This window comes from Anabrus simplex, chromosome 9 (genome assembly GCF_040414725.1).
Source record: "Anabrus simplex isolate iqAnaSimp1 chromosome 9, ASM4041472v1, whole genome shotgun sequence".
NCBI classification, from domain to species: Eukaryota; Metazoa; Arthropoda; class Insecta; order Orthoptera; family Tettigoniidae; genus Anabrus; species Anabrus simplex.
In genome coordinates this window covers 2095318-2118319 of record NC_090273.1, presented here as the reverse complement: position 1 = coordinate 2118319, position 23002 = coordinate 2095318, and the positions used below count along the sequence as shown (strand labels likewise).

The window sequence follows — 23002 nt, the reverse complement described above, 5'->3', positions numbered from 1 at the left end:
GAAGTCGACATAGGTCATTACAAAAATGTCAGTAGGAAAGTAGCGATTAAAAGCAATGATATATAAAATACTCGATCAAATGAAAAACCACACATTTTCTCACTTTTAAGGAACAGTACTACGGTGTCGGTTCAAATCCCGGTCATTCCATGTGAGATTTGTGCTGGACAAAGCGGAGGCAGGGCAGGTTTTTCTCCGGGTACTCCGGTTTTCCCTGTCATCTTTCATTCCAACAACACTCTCCATTATCATTTCATATCATTTATCAGTCATTAATAAATCACCTTGGGAGTGGCGACCCCATTGTAATAATAGCCTATATATGTTTCATTCATTACATCCCTGACCCGGTCAATGACTGGAAAACAGGTAGTAGGTTTTCATTTTTCATTTTCTACTACGGTGCTGATCTAACAGTGCAAAGTTCCAGTGCTGGAATGACAAAACCGCAGACAGCCGTGAACACTTCTCTGCCATTATTCCGTTAAATATGCACATTTCTCCCTCCAATCAGTGCCTCAAAATAGGGATTGAATAGCTCGAATGCTATGATGAACCAGTGTGTTACGTACCAGTAGTATCAGAAAATTTATGAACCAGAGGAATGGAATGCTAAAGAAGAAAATTATCAAACTCCCCAGCTACTTCCCGCCAATATTCAGGCAGGCTGTTACACTCGGTAGGACCGGGCGAGTTGGCCGTGTGGTTTGGGGCGCGCAGCAGTGAGGTTGCATTCGGGAGGTAATGGATTCGAACCCCACTGCCTGCAGCCCTGAAGATGGTATTCCGTGTTTTCCCATTTTCCAACGAGGTAAATGCTGGGGATGTATCCTAATTAAGGCCAAGGCCACTCCCTTCACACTCCTAGCCCTTTCCTATCCCATCATCGCCATAAGACCTATCTGTGTCGGTGCGGCATGAGGCAAATTTTAAAAAATACTCATTACGCAGCAGTAATCCTATCTATCATAAATGAGTGGCAACAGAAGACATAAAGCACATCGCAACAAACAATGGGAGCTTTCTATATTGTAGGCCTTGTTAGTTGACACGTCAGTGAACGGGCCCAACCTACGATACGAAAACACTCCTAAAATCTCACAGAGACATTTCCGGCTTGAGTCTGACCTTGCTCACATCTGCTTCCTTTGGCCTTCAGTGCACTCGCACATTTAGTTTTCTTTCGACTCTGTGATATTAGAGCGTTTTATAAAATTATTTATAGTACAGACTCTAGTTCCTTATTCTCCGACTTCACATACCGATTTTCATTCAATTCTGTTTACCCATTTTCTTGTGACTCGGCGCTGATATGTATGGACTTAGTAACAAAAATCCAGATTCATGATTATCTCTGATCATAGCCAGTACGGTAACAATGTATAAGACATAATTGATCGGAAATTTAATACTAACTTAAGTTATGTAATGTTTATCGATACAACCACTAATAACATAAATATTTGAGAATTAAATTTTAAGCCTTCCCCTAAACTACCATTTATCTCAGCATGAATGAAATTAATTATGGCCTAGATTGTAGTGACTTACTCCCGGACTATGCATTGCGATTTTCATTACATTCTCTTCAGCCGTTTTTGATGCGCGAACAGACAGACAGACAGACAGAGATTACGGAAAATTAAAAAGTGCATTTCCTTGTTACTGTGGACACGACTGGTGCAGAAATATCGTCCTTTTTAAATTCTGAGGAATGTACAGACAAAACTCTTATATATATAGATGTTTAAAATAAGTTTTAACACTGTACATTATTGTATTTAAACAAACTTACAAGTCTTATATGTTTGAAATATAGTTTAAAACATTGTAAATTCAGTGCTATAAATTGCTGGATAAGTCTTGTATCTTAATTTTGCTGGTTTTACTGACTGGTGTGCACTGTGTTGTGTAGAACTTTCCACTGATCATAGTATCCATGTACTTTTAATCTCATAGCAAGAAGAATTTTATGGCGAGCTAGAATTTGATTCTTTTTTTACTCATTATGTTACAGAGGATTTGAAAGGGAAGCTAGAAGACTACATAACAAGATTCAAGGGGAAAGTGCGCTTGATAAGAAATAAAGAGCGTGAAGGTCTAATCCGCACCCGGTCATTGGGAGCCAAGGAGGCAAGGGGCGAGGTTATATTGTTCCTAGATGCTCATTGTGAGGTGAACACCAATTGGTTGCCTCCACTCTTAGCACCAATCTACAGGGATAGGTAAGTCACTGCTGTCATTCCTGTACTTGATAGAGTTTCTATTTTATAACATCATTCTTTATAAGAATGTATTTTTGATGGTCCATCTGTTCAGAGTTTGTTTTCTTTTCTAGGAATTGTGTAATTCATTGTCATTTTTGATGCAGAATACTACTTTCATTTTTGGAGGTGAAGCTTCCATGGTGTGTAGAATGATGTATTTAGTTTATTTTCCGGGTTGAACTGTGTTATTGTCTGTACATCACGTGTAGTTTGCCGACGTTTCGAATACATTGCAGTATTCTTTGTCAAGGCGACTGAAATACCCCCACTCGATCCGAGGTAATCAGACTCCCAGGCAACAGTCACACTACTACAAGGGTGGTTCTTGACCTCGGTCTTTTATATCCTAGCCTTCCTGGCTGTCTTGTGAGAATTCTGGAAGGTACGTGTCACAGCCAGGTAGTGGGGCTTGCCCGCGCTGTTATGTAATTGGAGTTTCAGCCTGCGTGTTAATGTTGTGGTCTGTATGTCTTAAACTATGAACGATAGGCATCCAAGAATTATTGATTTTATATCCTTCTTCTAAATTCATGTCGTTCGGATGTTTCTTGATTTCGATAGCCTCATGGATTTTCCTTTCCAGATTCCAAGGGATAGCTGCTAGGATCTTGGTTTTGTCAAATAATATTCCGTGCCTTGTTTCAGAGGAATGCTTGGCTACCGCTGAAATATCTATGTTTTGGTTCTTGGTGTGACGGATATGTTCTTTTAGGCGGGTGGAGATCAGACGTTTTGTTTCACCAACATAACACGCTCCGCAGCTACATTCAATGTGATATACTCCAGGAGCCTGTAGTTCTGTTGTGTCTTTTACTGGTGTTAGATAACGGGCTAGCTTCCGGTGTGGTTTATAGATGGTTTTTATGTCCTATTTGTCCAGTATCTTGCAGATACTGTCTGCAGTGTTTTTAATGTATGGCAGTATTGCTGTTTTGGGGCAGGTCAGTTCTTCTTTCCCGTTGTTTTCTCCTACGGCAGCCTTTTCTTTGTTCTCTTCTGATTTTCTAAAGACTTGTCGGATGTTATTGAGCGAGTACCCATTTTCCCTGAGGGTTCTCGTGAGGTGTTCTTTCTCTTCTTCGAAGTGTTCTGCGCCTGATAATGTTTGCTATTATTGGAGAGAGCGGCGACCCCATTGCGGCCCCTTCTGTCAGTTCATAGAACTCCCCGTTGAAGTAGAAATAAATGGCGTTTAGGCATTCTTTAGCTAGTGTTGACAGGTCTTCTGGAAGTTTCTGGTCTAACAGTGGAAATACTTCTGTTAGCAGCACCTTGATGAAAAGCAACATCAATGGGACTCAGAGTCGCGCAGTATACAGAAAACCGACACACAGACATGTACCTGTATGCCTTGTCTCATCACCACACATCACAAAAGCAGGCTGTCCTAATATCACTGGTTAACAGGGCCATAGCGATATCAGACGCATAACACCTCGAAAAAGAGGAAGAACACCTCACGAGAACCCTCAGGGGAAATGGCTACTCGCTCAATAACATCCAACGAGTCTTTAGAATATCAGAAGAGAACCATCTATAAACCACACCGGAAGCTAGCCCGTTATCTACCACCAGTGAAAGACACAATAGAACTACAGGCTCCTGGAGTATATCACATTGAATGTAGCTGCGGAGCGTGTTATGTTGGTGAAACAAAACGTCTGATCTCCACCCGCCTAAAAGAACATATCCGTCACAGCAAGAACCAAAATAATAGATATTTCAGCGGTAGCCAAGCATTCCTACGAAACAAGGCACGGAATATTATTTGACAAAACCAAGATCCTAGCAGCTATCCCTTGGAATCTGGAAAGGAAAATCCATGAGGCTATTGAAATCAAGAAACATCCGAACAACATGAATTTAGAAGAAGGATATAAAATCAGTAATTCTTGGATGCCTATCATTCATAGTTTAAGACATACAGACCACAACATTAACACGCAGGCTGAAACTCCAATTACATAACAGCGCGGGCAAGCCCCACTACCTGGCTGTGACAACTACCTTCCAGAATTCTCACGAGACAGCCAGGAAGGCTAGGATATAAAAGACCGAGGTCAAGAACCACCCTTGTAGTAGTATGACTGTTGCCTGGGAGTCTGATTACCTCGGATCGAGTGGGGGTATTTCAGTCGCCTTGACAAAGAATACTGCAATGTATTTGAAACGTCAGCAAACTGTACATGATGTACAGACAGTAACAACACGGTTCAACCCGGAAAATAAACTAAATACTTTCATTTTGTTCATGTACATATAATTTCGAGCATCACACGGAAATGTATAGTAAGTTTGACTTCATAACTTTGCAACTATGAAAGATAAGTGAATGGTTAAAAAGTTGAAGGATCAAATATTCTTTGAAATTAGTTTGAGTATAATCGGTGACATCATAATGTGTGATAATGTTGAAATTGAGATTGTCACAACGTAGTAAAATTAATACAGCTTGCGACTCTGTGATACTACAGTGTTGAAGGTGGTGTCACGACATTTGTCTCATAGAACTATATTCTACTAGCTACCATTGGTCACCATAACTTTGTGACCAGGTGCTAGATTTGCAGAATGGCTGAAACTATCTTTAACGTATTCAGGAGGATACAGGGAAATTTGCCTGAGAGGCAAGCAACCATTTGCTACATTACTGCCTACTCAGTGAAAATGAAAATCCACTGTCTGTTTCCAGTCTCAACTGAGTCGGGATTTGAATGACTAAAGTCCCCATCTAGCAGCAGGAACAGAAACTGTGCCAGCTGCCGAAGCCTGTCCCACTCCTTTGGGGCAATGGGACACCTGAAATGAAATGGTATTGGAGAGTGTCGCTGGAATGACAGATGATAGGGAAGACTGGAGTACGAGAGGAAAAACCTGTCCCGCCTCTGCTTTGTCTAGTACAAATCTCGCATGGAGTGACCCGGATTTGAACCACAGAACCCAGAGGGGAGAGGTGGGCGCATTGCCACCTGAGCCACGCTGGCTCCATTGTCTGCTTGGCAATAGATTAATCTATAGTCGTAATTTTGAAATACTACTACTACTACTACTAACTACTACTACTACTACTACTACTACTACTACTACTACTACTTCTTCTTCTTCTTTCACGTGACTATTTCTAGCCGAGTGCAGCCCTTGTAAGGCAGATCCTCCGAGAAGGGTGGGCGGCATCTGCCATGTGTAGGTAACTGCGTGTTATTGTGGTGGAGGATAGTGTTATGTGTGGTGTGTGAGTTGCAGGGATGTTGGGGGCAGCACAAACACCCAGCCCCCGGGTCATTGGAATTAACCAATGAAGGTTAAAATCCCCAACCCGGCCGGGAATCGAACCCAGGACCCTCTGAACCGAAGGCCAGTACGCTGACCATTCAGCCAACGAGGTGGACGAAATATTATTAACACATGTAATTCAATCTGTCAGAAACCTTGCAGCTACGCCTCCCACATTGCGTATCCGTTTTTTTCTTTTTTTAACAGTAGAATCCCTCGCATCTGGCACTCGAGCAGCAGAGTGTGGGAACTTTGCGGTACAACAGTTCTGCTACTGTAATGATGATCACTACTCCTTGCTGACAGAGCAGTTGATCGCTTCTTTTGCTGTTTCAGAACAATAATGACAGTTCCTGTAATTGATGGCATTGACCACAAGAGTTTTGAGTACCGGCCTGTGTACCAGGACGGCCATCATTATCGTGGTATCTTCGAGTGGGGAATGCTGTACAAGGAGAACGAGGTGCCGGCAAAGGAAGCCAACAGACGGAAACACAACAGTGAGCCTTACAAGTAAGTCTTGTGATACAGATGTTGATTTGAAATATTTGTCCTCAACGAGTACATTTATAATACCAATATAATTGGTCCGTTATTGGACATTATAAATTTTCGAGCTAACTCATTCCTCTTTGCCAGTGTTTTGCCCCAGTGTGTTAAGTCAAATCAAAAATCAAATCAAAATCTCTTTATTTGCAAATGAGGTGTCTACCTCGGTGGCAAATGGTACACTAAAATACATTATTGTCAAGCACTAAATATTAAATTAACAAGAGAAGAAAATTTTTCCTATAATACAATATTATACAATTTACGCTAACAATGTTTTCTATTAAACACACAGCTCATCCTTAATAAATTTATATTGTTTACAAAATTCTACTTATAATATATCCTGTCCTACTTACAAATATAGTCAACTGATATACAGTATGTGGAATTACTTCAAATGATACTATACAACTGGTATAACATTAATATTTACATTGCATTTATTTATTTACTTTTTTTTTTTTTTTTTACCCGTTCTGGATCCTAAGTAGCATAACGACCTGCTGCGTCTTAACCAGAGCCCCTTTTGCCACCACTTTTCAGAGTTCCTGAAGGGCCTTCACAGCTATCGTAGCGGTCCCAGGGCCCTCGAAGTCCCCACTGTACTTCACCCCTACAGGCAGTCCCCTACTTTGGCTGTCCAAACTCCTTAGACCAGGGGATGGAATTAATTTATTCACACACATTTTTTTATATACAATAACCTGCACTGGTCGAATGCCCTCTAACATTTCATTTATTTTCTCTGTTGCTGTTTATTCTCTTCTTGAATATCTGTACAGATTTTGGAAAAGGATCAAACACTACCCCTGGTAAACTGTTCCACTCCTTCACACCCTTCCCAATGAATGAAAATTTACCCCAATCGCTTCTGCTAAAATTCCTTCTAATTTTACATTTGTGGTCAGTCCTGCCGATATAATTATTTTCCAACTGAAGCCTCTCACGGATATCTCCCCATGATTCTTCTCCTGTATAGGCTCTATATAATCCTGTAAGTCTAGTTTTCTCCCTTCTCTTACTTAAAGTTTCCCACCCAAGTTCCTTTAACATTTCTGATACACTACTCTTTCTCCTGAAATCCCCTGTTACAAATCTTGCTGCTTTCCTCTGCACACTATCTATTTCTTTTATTAGGTATTCTTGGTGAGGATCCCAAACACTGTTTGCATATTCCAATAATGGACGAACCATACTCAAGTAACTTTTTTCTTTTAATTCTTTGTTGCATCCTTTAAGTAGCCTCATTATGACATGTAATGATCTGTATGCTTTCCCAACTATGTCATCAATATGACCCTTCCAGTGCAAATTACTTTCAAATCTCACACCTAAGTATTTGCACTTGCCATCTTTTGGGATAACTACCTCATCCAAAGTATATTCAAATTCAGTTTTAAAGCTCCTGTTTGTAAAAGTTGTAACAGTTGATTTGCCTCCATTAACCTTCCTATTATTTTCTTCAACCCATTGTTGGATACTTTCAAGGTCCCTTTGTAATTCTGAACAATCCTCAATGTTGTTTATTTCTCTATAAACAATTATGTCATCTGCATACAATCTTATTTTTGATGTTATATTGTTCCCTAAATCATTTGCGTATATTAAGAAAAGTAACGGACCGATTATACTACCCTGTGCAATTCCCTTCCAAACTTTCTCTTCCTGAGATACATTATATCCTACTTTGACTTTCTGAACCCTTGAATTTAGAAATGCTTTTATCCAACGTGTAACCCTTACGTCCAATCCTATTCCCTCCAATTTCTTTAATAATATTCCATGTTCCACTCTATCAAAGGCTTTCGAAAGATCTATGGCTATGCAATCTAACTGACCTCCTGAATCCAACTGATCTGATATGTCCTGCTGAAATCCCACCAGTTGTGCCTCACAAGAAAATTTCTTTCTAAATCCATACTGGCTCCTCATGAACCAATTTTTATCATCACATATCCCTCTGATGTACTTCGATATTAAACTCTCCAGAATTTTACAAACTATACTGGTCAGGCTGATTGGTCTGTAGTTCTCTGGTTTCCTTTTATCACCCTTTCCTTTATAAATTGGTATTATTATAGATTCCTTCCATTCCTTTGGTATTACACTATTATTTATGACATAGTCAAAGAGAAATTTTAAATAAGGCACTATGTACCACCCCATTGTCTTTAATACCTCCCCAGTAATTTGATCACTCCCTGCTGCTTTTCCTTGCTGAAGCAGTTGGATTTCTCTGAAAATATCTTCGTTTGTGAATGAGAAGCTTCTTGTTTCCCTCTGTCTCTCTCCCTCTCTATCTTCTGTTTCGGTTTCCAACTCTTGACAATCATCTACTGAATCTCTAAATTCCCTACTAAATAGGTTTGCTTTCTCAGTATCTGTTAAATAGTGTTCACCCCCTTCTCCCACCATTGTAGGAATTTGGATTCCTTTTCCTTTTTGATTCCTGATATATGAATACAGCTTTTTCCATTTCCCTTTGTGGTCATTACCCTCTTGAAGTATGCCATTCATATAATTCTCTTTTGCTTCCTTTTTCACTCTATTCAGTTCCCTCATTAGCTGTTTTCTAGTTTCTCTACTCTCCCTACCCTCTTTGATTTTCCTGTTTACTATTCTACATTTTCTTTTTAATTTTCTTATTTCCCTTGTATAATAAACAGGGTCTGAGGTCATTTTACCCTTCTTAACAGGTACAAATCTCTTCTCTCCTTCCCAAATAATTCCTTTAAGTTTAGCCCAAAGTGTATCCACGTTACTCCCTTCACTTATCCAACAACTGAATTGTGAGTTAAGGTAAGTCCCAAATTCATCAACTTTAGTTTTTCTGTACAATTTCTTGTCTTGTGTAACCCTCTTATTAAGCCTTTTTGGTACGAGTCCTACATCCATTATTACAGCCTTATGGTCTCCTATTCCTTCAATTACCTCAGTTTTATCAACAATTTCCCATGGTTTAACCAAGAATACATCTAGTAAGTTATTGAGACGAGTCGGTTCTTGTACTACTTGTGTAAATCCTCCCTCCCAAATTAACTTATTTGCCAGTTTCTGTTCATGGGCTTCACTTGCAGCTCCTTTCCATTCAACTTCAGGCAAATTTAGATCTCCCCCAATTATTACCATATCATTATTATTGTTTTTACAAGTATAATCTATTATTTTTTCAAAGATTTCCATGTCTCTTTCCTCTCTTCCAGGCCTGTATGTTCCTATAATTCCCACCTCCTTCATATTATCACAAACTAATTTTATCCCTAATATTTCATCCCTTTCATCGGTAAACCATTCATGTGAACAGTAAGTTTCCTTCACCAGAATAAACACCGCCCCTCCCTTTTTATCTCCTCGGTCTCTACGATAGACTGTGTACCCTTCTGGAAATACTTCTCTATTACCCACCCCTTCTTTCAACCACGATTCCACTCCTGTCACCACATCAGTCTCATAAGATTCCATCAATGTACCGAATTTTAATTGTTTATTTACTACACTTTGACAGTTTACCAAGAGCAATCTCAGACCACCTTCCTCCCTAAAACTTGACTGTTGCAATTGGGTAACTTGAAATTCCGTACTACCCTGAGTTTCTTTTTCTAGTTGACTGAGCCAGCTTGAAGTATAGCTGGCTCTTTCTGCTAGTTTTCCTGGTCAGTATTATAACTCAAGGGAGTTGCCTGTTTTACAGTACATATCTTAAGATTAATAAAATCTAGAACAATATTTCCTATCTTTCGTTTACCTGAATTGTTTAGATGGAGGCCATGTTTTGTATAACAGTATCTCTCAAAACTGCTGCATTCAATAACCTGAGTATTCCGAAAATGTTGGGCTCATCAGTTGGTAAATAGCGCACCCACCAAGACGCATGGCTAGTGCATACCGTGGAGACCCTTTCTTGTCTTTCCAAAGATATTGCTGAAAAATGTGGTCTCACGGTCCTGTACAGAAGCTGAAAGTAGATTCAGTTGTTTGTTATAACAGCACAGGACAGTCACGGTGTGCATTAGGCTATATATTATTGTTTATTCACCTCGGTAATCCTATGGTATCGCTCCAGCATGCTGACCTTTCATCCAATGGATCCTGGGTTCCGTTCCTTGCTGGATTCCTCCTCTCGGGGGCTTTAACATTAGTATTTATCTTGGGTAGGGCCCCATCCTCGCAGGCATGCAGGCTTCTCCGGAGGCCAGACGTTGTTGTTCTTGTTATATTTGCGAATAAGCCCATTAAGATTATGCAAAGTACGTAGAGGCGTGCATTTGCCTTCCTTTGTACCCATATTTCTTTCATTCTTTTACCGTGGGCTTCCTTTATGTCTTCATACCAGCTTGTTCCAGTCTTCCTCTTGCTCAACTTGGATCTGAAGACGACCCTGTTTTGGACATCTGCTGGTGTATTTCCTGCCTGTTTCGCCAATCCATTTCACTGTGTTTCTTTTAGCTCTACTCCTCATTTCATAGAATGTGACTATTTGTTTGGGAAGTTTGTCAGGATGCATTCTTTTAATATGTCCATAGAATCTTAGCCTGCGTTTTCTAATGTTGCTGTGAATATTTGTGTGTTGTTTGACTTCCTGTCTGCCTCTAATTTGGTATTGCCTGTTGGTGAGTTTTGGGCCTAGAATTTTTCTAATGATTTAATAATAATGCTATTTGCTTTACGTCCCACTGACTACTTCTATGGTTTCTGGAGACACCAAGGTGCCAGAATTTTGTTCCGCAGGAGTTCTGTTACGTGCCAGTAAATTTACCAACACATGGCTGACGTATTTGAGCACCTTCAAATGCCACCGGACTAAGCCAGGATTGAACCTGCCAACTTGGGATCAGAAGCCCAGTGCCTCAACCGTCTGAGCCACTCACCCCGGCTCTTATGATTTTGCCTTCCTTTTTATTAATGTTTTCAATGTCTGCTTTCCTGTTCAAAATTAGAATTTCTGATCCAGAAAGACATTCTGGTTTAATAACTGTATTGTAATGTCTTAGTTTTGTGTGCTCAGAGATACATTTTTTTGTGATAGATCTGATGCTATTTGAAGAGTTTAAAGGTATCTGAGTACCTGGGGATGGACTCATCTAATCAAAGTCAACTTTCCAACAACGTCATGCCCCGTTGATTGTAAGGGAACATCACTTTAGATTTTGCATGTGCCCGCAATCTCTTGAGATCTGCGTGATTCACGCGAGCCGTATCCTGGTGTGAGACACGCTATCTGCATCGGTCTGCCATCTAGCGGCATTCTCCGTACTCAACTTGTTCTCGTGATCTCCGACCTCCGTGGATATCTATGTACACCGACCGGTATTTGTTTTGATGATTGGAGTCCTTGTTGAAGGTTGTTGACTAAAAGATTGGATCTCATCGCTGCTGGTGAAAAAGGATATTGAAAATTAAGTGAAGAAGAAGCAGGAGTCATGGTGTTCAACACTGGGTGAATTACTCGCCATCCGGCGAGAACCAAAATGTCTGCATTTCCTTTTGTTTTCTTTATTATATGTTCGGCGAGACTGTGAGTATTGATAACCCTTAAGTCTTGATCTGGGGTCTGGATTCATCTCAAGAAATGCATGCTAACTGAAAGTCGAATTGTTTTGGTCCTTCGAAAATTCTAAAGTATATCGTGCATGATCTTTCTATAACCAAGGATTTACATTTGAATATGTTTCGACATGATGTTACACTTCGTAATAACGATATAATTTTAGTTATTGGGGTTTTCTTTAATGTAAAATGTTGGCTATGTTTACGCCTATTAATTATTTCAAAACGAGTTATGTTGTACTTTTCATCTTAAAATTCAAATGAAATGTAACTGCTAAAATCTGATGTTACTCATTGACTGTGGCATCTAAATAGTATTTTTCAAGCATTATATTATGGGTGGGTTTATTCTTATTGTTTTCGATTTTTGTGTATGTTAGCAGTTCATTCTGGAAAAAGGTTAGTTAGTGAGAAGAAAACGGTTCATTTGACTTCCTTGGTTGTTGATGGGCAGCCATTTGCCTTGGGTCATGTGACCCGGTTACTATGACTGCACTTGTAAACATAACTGTGATGGGAGCTCTCTGTTACGAGCTAACAGCTGACTCTCGTTGTCTGTCGTGAGTATTTTTTGGGGTTGTCAAGGATATGCTGTTGATTGATTTGGATGATCGTGAAGACTGCTGAGTCAACCGCGGGATCCGTGTTAAGAGTTTAATGTTTATTTCCTTTCACGTTTCGTTCTTGCTAATTCTTAATTTGTGAATTAATTCTATTTCTCTGTTTGCCCTTGATGGAACTTATTCTGAGGAGATAATGCTTGGAGTTTACTCTTCTATAACCAGTGATTGTCTCATAAGGAACCGTTTTCTCCTCTCGTGCTGCAGTCAAGTTTTACCTTTTGCTGCATTAATTTACTGTAATTTACTAGCTGTAGTTCTGGGATCCCAAGGTCTGGTTAAGGGTTTTCTTACTTTTTACGTTTTTAAAAGGGAGATCTCGCCACACTTTATCTTTAATTTTTTTTAAAGAATTATCTTAATGAAAGGCTTTTAAACGTTTCTTTTCCAATTAAATTCCTAATTTCTTTCAAATCGTTGTTTTTATTTTAGTCAGTAGTAATTCATTTTATTTTCTGGTAATTTATTTTTTTCTTTTTCCACCTGTCCTCGGTGGGCCCTAGTAATCTTCCACGTGTTGCTACGACCTTCTATTGTGAATTTCCCTGTTCTTACTGCCCTGGGTCGTGCAAATACTATCGTGCTATACCTCCTTGAAAGTACGCGATATAGATATTTTGGGTTAGTCGATATGCAGTTTCTATCTTTTGGCATCTGATTTCATTGGCTTTTATTTTGAGTCCGTTTTCCTGAATTCTTTCACCAAGGTACTTAAATTGTGGTTCTCATTTAATTTTGGCATATTTTCACTCCATGAATGTTGGTGCTTGTTTTTTTGCAGGTCATGTATTCTGTCTTTTCAAAAGATATCTGGAGGCCAACTTTTTCTGCAATTTCTTTCAGGAGTTCAATATGATTTTGGGCTGTTGAAATGTCTCGGGTTAGTATTGCTAGGTCATCCGCAGATGCTATGCAATCTATTGCTAGTTTTCCTTTGCCCAAAGTTGGTCTATTTTGAGGAAGAATTTCTGTTTGCGTCATTCTTGTATCACTTTTTGAAGGACGCAGTTGAAGGATAAAGATGAGAGTCCATCTCCTTGTCTTACTCCTGCTTTGATTTCAAACGGATCTTAGGTTTACCCCATGAATTTAACCTTGGACTTATCATCATCATCATCATCATCATCATCATCATCATCATCATCACCATCATCACCATCATCTACACTCTCCTTTAACACTTCCCCGCTTTTTTTCTCTCCTAATTTTCGACTTCAAAAATAATGGATAGCGTGAAACATGAAAATTTCATATAATATAGGATAGGTTGGAACATCTAGAGTCAGTAAATATAGTTATTTAAATCTACAGTTTATTTTGCAGAGATTGATATTAGCACATTGTATCAGCCTCCTTTTGTATTACTACAGTTGAGTGATCACATGACCGCACATCATGCAGCACTGCCTTGTTCTAATAGTGACTTTTGTAATATATTTTCTTCTTCTTCTTCTTCTTCTTGTTTTATGACCACATAGGATCACTTTAATCAGTCCATCGTTCAGATCTCTTGGAAGGGATTTTTCGAGCTTTGCGGTCCTGCCAGTACTTCTTCAGACACTTCGATCTTCATGCCCTTTCCTCGGTTGAAAATGTGCGGGTTGTTGGTTTGCTTTGTATAAGGATAAAGCGGAGGTTTGTACTCTTGAGTTTTGTATTCAGTTTTATCTCATTTGTGGTGTCTTCTGTTGTAAGGCCTATTTCCTTCAGATCCTCTCTTACTTCTCTGGTCCATTTACATCCTTTTGTGGTATTTTTTGAGACGAGATTGTGTTGTACTAGTTGTTTCAGAAGTCTCGAATCCTGCATCCTCATGATATGTCCAAAGAATCCCGATCTCATCTTATGCATAGTATCTGTAATGGGTTCTAGCTCTTTGTACATGACTTTGTTGGATATTAACCGCCACTGTCCATCTTTCTGGTATTTTTTGATCTTGCAGGTTGTTCCAATCCTCCTTTCAATTTTCTGAAGTCTGTCAGTCTTTGATTGTTTTTTCAGGTGGAAAAGTGTTTCTGCTGCATATGTAGCTTCTAGTTTTATAGTATTGTAGTGTTGTAGTATTTTATTTTTGCATTTATTGATGGACATTTCTTTTTGTAGATGTCTCATGTTAATTTTTGTGCTTTAGCTAATCTATTTGTTCTCTTTTGGATTGTAATTTTTTCATTTAGGTTATGTGTTATTACTTCTCCAAGATATTTAAATTGAGTTACTATTTTGATTTTATTACCATTTATGGTAACTTCTTTTAGTTGTGTTGGTTTTTGGGGCATAATTTCTGTTTTTTCAAATGATATTTTAAAGCTAATTTTATTTGCAAAGATTTGAAGTTCAGATATCTGGGTTTTTTCTTTTATGTCAACTGATAGTAATCCCAAATCGTCGGCGAAAGCCAGGCAGTTTGTTTTGATTTTTCGGCCAATCCGTAATTTTGGGGGACATTTCCTAAACCATTCCCTCATTACCATTTCTAGAGGACAATTAATTGATTGACCTAATGGAGAGACGAAAACTCGACATCCTGGTATTAAGTGAAGTAAAATGAAAAGGGAAAGGAATGAAGAAACTAAGAAAGGGGTACACCTTGTACTGGATGGGTAACAGTAAAGACAAAAGAAATGGAGTCTGATTTGTAATGAATCAGAATGTCGAACCAATAGCCGAAGTTGAGTATGTAAATGAAAGAATGCACATACATGTAAACAAGGAACTACTGAAGATGGTACAGGTGTATGCTCCACAGACAGGATGTAGCATGGAAGAAAAAGAAGAGTTCCTCAATGAACTGGAAACACATATTGTTGAAGATGGGATCATGATAATGGGAGATCTGAATACTCATGTGGGAACTGATAGAATGGGATGTACGAATGTTCTGGACCCACATGGGTATGGCAATAGATATGAAGATGGAGAGAAACTGTTGGACTTTTGTATCAGAAATAACCTGTTGATAAAGAACACATGGTTTATGAAGAGGAATAGCCATGGGATGGGCAGTATGGAACACTCATCGATTTTATAATAACAGACCGAGAATGGGGAAGATACGTCATGAATACAAAGATAATCCCCAATGAAAGTATGGAAGATGATCATAGATTATTAATTGTGGAATTACAACAAGTAAAAATCCCTAAAATGTTATTGAAGAAGAAACCAAAGTTCAGGATTTGGAAATTGGAGGAGGAGGATCAAAGAATGTAATTCCAAGATTGTAAAAAAAAGAAGTTGCCTAACATGAAGTGGAGAAGAAGAGTGGGACAATTTAAGACAGACATTTGTGGAAGCAGCAATTGAGGTAAGCGGAAAAACAAAAGCAAAGGTTAAGGGAAAGGAGACAAAGTGGTGGACTGACAAAATAAAAAATGAAATAAAAGAAATGAACATGATGAAGAAAGAAATGGATAAGGAAAAGAAAAACACGTATCAGAGGAATGGAATAAGATAGAAAGGTTACAAGTGGAATACAAAAGATTGTAACTGCAAGTACAGAGGAGTATCAAGGAAGAAAAGGAGAAATGTTGGGGATAGTTTATCATTAAAATTGAGCAAGATAGTCGAGGAAATCAGAAACTATTATACAGAGTAATAAAATCAAAAAGAATAAATCAAGAAAAAATCAAGGCATTAGAGGGAGGGAGAAGATGGATCCATAGTACACGACGAAAAGGGTCTTCAGAATGTGATGGCAAAGTATTTTGAAAAACTTTATAACGAGGATGACTGCTCGGAGGGAGGAGGAGACAAGAAAATGGAAATAATAGACGGAGAAAAAGAAGAGAACCCGATAACATGGTTGGAACTTGAAAGGGCAGTGAAAACAATGACCAAAGGTAAAGCAAGTGGAAAAGACAAATTCAATGCTGGTATGATTAAGGCAGCACGAAGCATTGGACTACAGTGGCTATACAGAGCTCTCAATGCCATATGGAAGGATGAAAGGATACCTGAAGATTGGTCTCAAGGAAGCATTGTACCACTGTTTAAAAAAGGAAATAGGAAGAAATGTGAAAATTATAGAGGTATAACCCTATTATCACATGGGCTAAAAATAATGGAGAAAGTCATAGACAAAAGACTGAGGGATATTATAGAAACACAGAGGAAGAACAATATGGCTTTAGACCGAATAGATCAACAATAGACTTGATATTTACAGTGCGAACGATAATGGATAAACATCTGGAAAGGAACAAGGAAATCATCTTCGTATTTTTTGATTTGGAAAAAGCTTATGATACAGTTAAGAGAAAACATGTATGGGAATGCCACTGAAAAGGAATGTACCAAAATCATCAATTAACAAGATAAAAATATTGTATCATGAGAGTAAAAGCAGTGTACAAGTGGGGTGTGGCGACACTGAAACATTTTATAAAAGAAAGGTCTCAAGCAAGGAAGTGCACTGTTGCCATTATTGTTTATTATATTGATGGATGAAATCATAAAACGTGTAAAACAGAGTATCAGTAGCGATGAAGTGAATGCTTTGGTATTTGCAGATGATGTGGTGATTGAGGGAAAGGGAGAAAAGGAAGTAAAAAGAAGACTGGAAATTTGGAATGAAAATCTGGAGTTTGGAATGGTAATTAGGAAAAATAAAACTGTAGTCATGCACTGTGCAAAAGACAAAAAGAGAAGCCAAGTGAACATAGACGGAGAATGGTTAGAGAATGTAGAACAGTTTACATATCTGGGTAGCATTATTAATGGAAGTAATGAAATCAACCCTGAAATTAATAACAGACTAAGTAAAGGTAAAACATCTTATCATCAAGTCAGAGAGCTTTTATGGGATGACAAAGTACCCAAGAGAATGAATTTAACATTATTTAAACAGTATTTCATACCAATTGTAACATACGGACTAGAAACGCTGGTAACTAATAAGAGACAAGATAGTAAGATCCAAGCAGTAGAAATGAAATTTTTTAGAACATCGGTTAAAAAGACAAGAGATAGAATTCAAAATATTAAAATCAGAGAAAATCTAAATATAGAACCGTTAGTACAGAACATACAGAAAGCCAGATTGAGTTGGTTTGGACATGTAAAAAGAATGGGAAAGGAATGTGTAGCAAGAAGGGAATTGGAAAGAGAAGTTAAGGGAAAGAGACCAGTTGGAAGACCAAGGAGAAGGTGGATAGATCAGATTTGGAAGAACATTAGAGAAGCTGGATTGGATGTGGTGGAAGTAATGGACCACGAAAAGTGGAAGGACAGAAAGGAGTGGAGGAGGCTTGTTAACCACACCCGGGCGACTGGAGTGGGACATTGATGATGATGATGATGATGATGATGAATTAAATAATAGTGGTGAGAGCCCATCTCCCTGACGTAGTCCAGTTTTAATTTCAAATGACTCTGATATTTCACCCCCAAACTTCAGTTTTGATTTGGTGTTAGTGAGAGTCAGTTTTATCATGTTTATTAATTTGGGGTGTAGTCAAAGGTGTCTTAAAATTTTAAACAGGGATTATCTATGAATGCAATCATAAGCTTTCTTGAAATCTACAAATGATATAACCATATCTCTGTTTCTTCTCCTGTTGTAGTCCATTATCATCTTAAGACTCATGATCTGATCAGGACAGCTCCACCAGGGTCTGAAAATAATTAAATGTAACTAAAAATTTCTTTCTTTTTTTACCTTTTGTGGAAATATGCTTCAAACTACATCAAGATTGTGACAGTAAATGTCCTGACACTGACGGGAAAGATAGAAGAACTGGTTGATTTCATGAAAGAGAAAGATATAGCCATACTTGGACTGTGTGAGACCAAGAAGAGAGGAACGGGAGATATTCCTCTGAAAGAAGGATACAGGCTGTATTATAGCGGAGGACCTGAAGCAAAAAATGGACTGGCCATCATACTTAGAAAAGAAATTCAAGAATATGTGGAATATACAAAATACATCAGCGATAGGATGATAGTGATGAGACTCCAGTTTGAAAATGGCATGAAAGATCTATTTCAGTTGTATGCGCCACAAACGGTTTGCATAGATGAACATCTAGAGGACTTCTTAGAGGAAGTGGAGAGACAGACAGAAGATAAGGAAACAAAGGGACACACTGGTGGAATGAGGGTGATTAAAGTGAAGGAAAAGAAAATGGCAAGGAAACATGGAAAACATCTAAGACCGAAGAAAGTAGAAGAAAATATGTGGAGGCTAAGAATTTAACCAAGAAAGTAGTGGAGGAAGAAAAGAGGAAACGCTGGGCCTTATTCACACAGAAATTAAGAGATGATATGCAGGGCAGCAAGAAATTACTGTGTGGTATCTTAAGAAACAAAAAGAGAGATCAAGTAAACACCAGATTTGTGAAGGATGAAGGTGGCACAGCATTAACAAAGCCAGAAGAAATAAGAAATAGATGGAGAGAGTATTTTCAGAAGTTGCTGAACATAAGACCTGACGACAGTCATTCAATGGACTACCAGGAAAGGCAATTAGTTGATGAAGAAATGGATAAAGAAATTACAATGAATGAAATTGAAATGGCAGTAAGAAAGATGAAGAATGGAAGAACTGCTGAATAGATGAAATTTCAGTGGAGATTATAAAGGCAGCTGGAGCTGTAGGCGTGCAGTGGACATATCAAGTTCTCAGGATTTTCTGGGAGAATAAGGAGGTCCCTGTGGATTGGAAAAAAGGAATAATCATCCCAATTTTCAAGAAAGGCGATAAGAAGGTATTGAAGAACTACAGGGGAATTACTCTGATATCCCATGTTGCTAAAATGATGGAAAGGATACCGGAAAGTAGGATTAGGTTAAGGGTTAAAATTCAGGTTCAGGAAAATCAGTTTGGTTTCAGAAGTGGAAGGTCAACAGTAGTGCCCTTTTTCATTATGAGACAGCTAATGCAAAAGCAATGGGAGTACAGGAATGATATGGTGATGACATTCATTGACATTGAAAAGGCATATGACAGTGTCTCCAGGACTGGTGCAAAAAGGAATTGGACAGGGATTAATAAAAACGATCATGACAGTGTGCAAGGAATGTTGTCATTGCGTGCAAACACAAGTTGGTTCAAAATAATTAGTGGGCTGAGGCAGGGAAGTGTTCTATCACCAATCCTGTTTACAATAGTAATAGATGACATCATGAGAACAGCAAAAGCAGCATATGGAGGAAGAGAAATGAACATGTTATTTGCAAATGGTATTGTGATTTAGGGAGAAGATGACGAGACAAGAAAAGTTAATGTGGTGAGTGGGAAGATTGAAGAATGTGGATTGAAAATAAGAGTAGAAAAGAGTAAAACCCTTCTTATGACTAGAGGGGAGAAAGAAGGGAAAGGTCAGATTAGACTTGCAGACAAGCCCTCGGAAGTAGTGGAAACGTTTAAATACCTGGGGAGTGAATTAATGGAGAATGCTCGACTGGATGCTGAGATTAGTAAAAGGATTCAAGCTGGAAGTTGTTTCTATCATAGTGTAAGAAATATGTTATGGGACAAAGATGTGCCAATGGAAGCAAAGGAAACTATGTACAAGATGTATTACGTACCCATAACAACTTACAGAGCAGAAACTTGGACAACGACAAAGAAGGATGAGAATCGAATACAGGCAGCTGAAATGAAATTCTTCAGGAGTATGATACAGAAGAGTAGAAGAGACAAAATAAGGAATGAGAAAATCCGGGAAGAAATTGGAGTGGAAAAAATGAATGATAGAATAGAGAAGAGCCGACTAAGATGGTTTGGGCACATAAAGCGAATGAGTGATGAAAAAATGCCAAAAAAGGTGATGGAAATGCAAATGCAAGGAAGGAGAGGCCGTGGACGACCACGATTGAGATGGAAGGACACAATCCAACAAAGTATTATAGAAAGAAACCTGGAGTGGGACACAGTGTTGGAGGAGGAGTGGTCGAAAGACCGAAGAAAGTGGAGAGAACCATATTTGCCCCTACCCCCCTACAGCTGGATAAAGGGAAATGATGTTGATGATGACGCTTCAAATCAGTCAGTGGGATTGTCGCTGTTGTCACTGCTTTCATAGTCACTTGGCTAGTCCCAATCCTCATTTTCACTCTCTCCTTCCCAGACTAGATCATCTTGAGTTCCATCCAGAGCAAAAGAAATTCCTGTTTGTCTTGATAATGTTGAGATGATTAGTTCCTACGCACTCACAGATTACACTGAAGGATGGTCGTTTGATTAGCTGCCTTTTGTCATCTTGTGCTTATCATTTACCTTCCAATTTCGCAGAACCTCCTGATGAAAGCTTTGAATGGCTTATTTATGGAGATGTCCAACAGCTGTTTTCCTTGCTCCCAATACCGTAAGTTGTCTCTTTGCGTACACCGGTGCACAACTCCCTGCTCTCACTCTCTAACGTATTCCAACACTGATCTGCATTTGGGGCAGCCTCCAAGTGGCACATTCCCTATCGGTTGTTTTCCTAGTCTTTTCTGTAACAATTAAAATACAAAGCATATTAATGCTAAATGCCCAGGTTTGAATACACAATTTGTACAAGTTGGACAACTTGTTAGTCACAAATAAAACACTGAAGCAGCGGAGCCTTGCAGAAAAACAAGTTCTAAGTCTTTCACCCTCTTCAAATTTATAGATTTGAGTCCTTTGTGCAGCATTGTTGATGTGGGAAAATCGAAACAGTTTTTGGTAGATAGCACAGCAGTCAGAAGATGCAGTTGCAATTCAAACTCAGACACAGGTCTAACAACAACAACTACTACTACTACTACTACTACTACTACTACTTACATTAATGATTTAGGAGTTACTATAATTTTAGTGAAAGCGTGTGAATGTTTTAAATATCATTTGAGGAGAAAGGAGCAAGCTGAGAGTCAGGTGGCTGGCAAAACTGAGCTGCATGCAGGAAAATGACTATAATGTTGTTGACAAAGATATCTTGTAAGAACCATTGTCATAAATTCAAAATTGCTGCTATGCAAAGTTAGTGACATAGAATTTATTGAAGTGTTCACTAGTTTCCTTAGCAAGAGTCTCAGTATTATGAATTGTACTTTAACTAGGAATGCAAAATTTGGTTTCCATTGCTTGAGAGCTTAAAATGAAATTGAAGGAATCCTATTATGGTTACCATGTGGCAGTTTGCAAGGAGGTGGTTTCTGTGATGAAGTTTGGTTGTCTGGATAGAACTCTTTCGCTACATTATGAATGTGGAACGAAGGCCTTGCTGGAACATTAAGTGTCTCGTTTTATGCTGCTTTATCAAATGTGGAAGGTCATCGCTATTATTGCCCATCGTAAAACTGTTAACTTCTAGCTTTAAAAAAATTTATGGTCTTACTATTATTATTTTGTGTTTTTGCTTAGTTGGTGACATCATCAGTGTTTTTATAACTGATCAGTGAATGTCAAATTGCTTGGGTCTCTTTCTTCCATTTAAGACAGGAACACACAATAATGTGACTTTTACAACATTCACATCATAATCGCTTACTATTCTAGTCCACAAAATGACAAACTCTCTCAGCATCTACGATGATATGACAAAAAATGTTGTATTCCATTTCTGACAATTGCCCCCGAAGGGCAACCATAGCAATACAGCTTCATACTTAATCCGCACATATAAAATTTCTAATTATCCCATAACAAAACGGACTGGCCAAATTAACACTTAATTTTGTAAAGAGGACCAAACTCGCTTTGATACAGCAAATAACCGAAGACCAGAGCACACAGTAATGAGGCTGTGAAGATAATGGTGCAATACCACTTGAACCCACATGGTATATGTGCAGTTGAGTTAAGACCATTATTATGTAAGAAGAGTATAGAAGGTTAAACTATCTTAGAAAAAAAAAAAAGTGGTTTAACAATTCAGGCCTATGTATTATATAGTATTCTAAACCAGCACGATTAACAGCATACTAATCTCAGATTAGAAGATTCCAATAATACGATCTGTACACTAGAACTCATCAAAACCGAATGTCCCAGTATGTAATGTTGGTTAATATTATTTATTTTATTTATTTTTTGTTTTGAAGATTTTTCATTTAGTTGAAGAAAAGCCTAGTTTTGAAGATGCAATTTTTACACCTGTAATTACAAATTTTCACTTCCAATCAGGAAAGCTTAATCGGATTTTAATTTCATGTTCCTTGTTATATTTTTTAACATAAATTTCTATTGGTTTAGATACAAGAAATATTCTATTCACCTGAATATTAATTAAGAAAGGTTTCTTTCAACCAAATAGGGTGACACAACATCAAGTTCTAACAGACATGGGAAATAAGATGATTATGTAAACAACTTTTCCTATTTCTATCCCCATTTAGTTCCTATTTATAGGAGAGGACAAAAAAGAAGGATTATATTCATGCAAGAATAATGTGTCCCCAACATGAGGGCTGCATTATCCCTATAATTGCTGTTTGGGTAGTAGTTTCAGAACAAGTGTGGTCAGGAGAAGGAGACACAAACAGATATCATAAAACATCACCAAAGAAACAAGTACACTTACCTTAAACATTCCTTCTCCACAAAACGCCCATGTGGAAGACAAACTGGAGCACAACCACAAAAGTAAAAGAGGTAGGGAAAATAACAGTTCACCAGTTTCATATGATACCACACCAATAAATTTTAAGAAGAATTTAATGCCAGAGTGCGATGTGAAGGTAAATAAAAAGTAATAATTTCAATGAAAATGTGAGATAATTAACCAGCAGTTGTTATCTCGTGTCATTGCATGTTCAAAATAATTAAATGGAACT

General features: G+C 38.3%; 1 protein-coding gene across 1 annotated transcript in view; it reads left to right on the top strand.

Annotated features, from left to right (window-relative positions):
- The window catches only part of Pgant7 (N-acetylgalactosaminyltransferase 7), a 188583-nt gene that overhangs the window by 78332 nt on the left and 87249 nt on the right, over nucleotides 1-23002 (top strand). The window contains exons 5-6 of the mRNA XM_067153717.2: nucleotides 2018-2225; nucleotides 5877-6053. Coding sequence (XP_067009818.1) covers nucleotides 2018-2225; nucleotides 5877-6053 — 385 coding nt within the window. The remainder of the gene's footprint in view (nucleotides 1-2017; nucleotides 2226-5876; nucleotides 6054-23002) is intronic.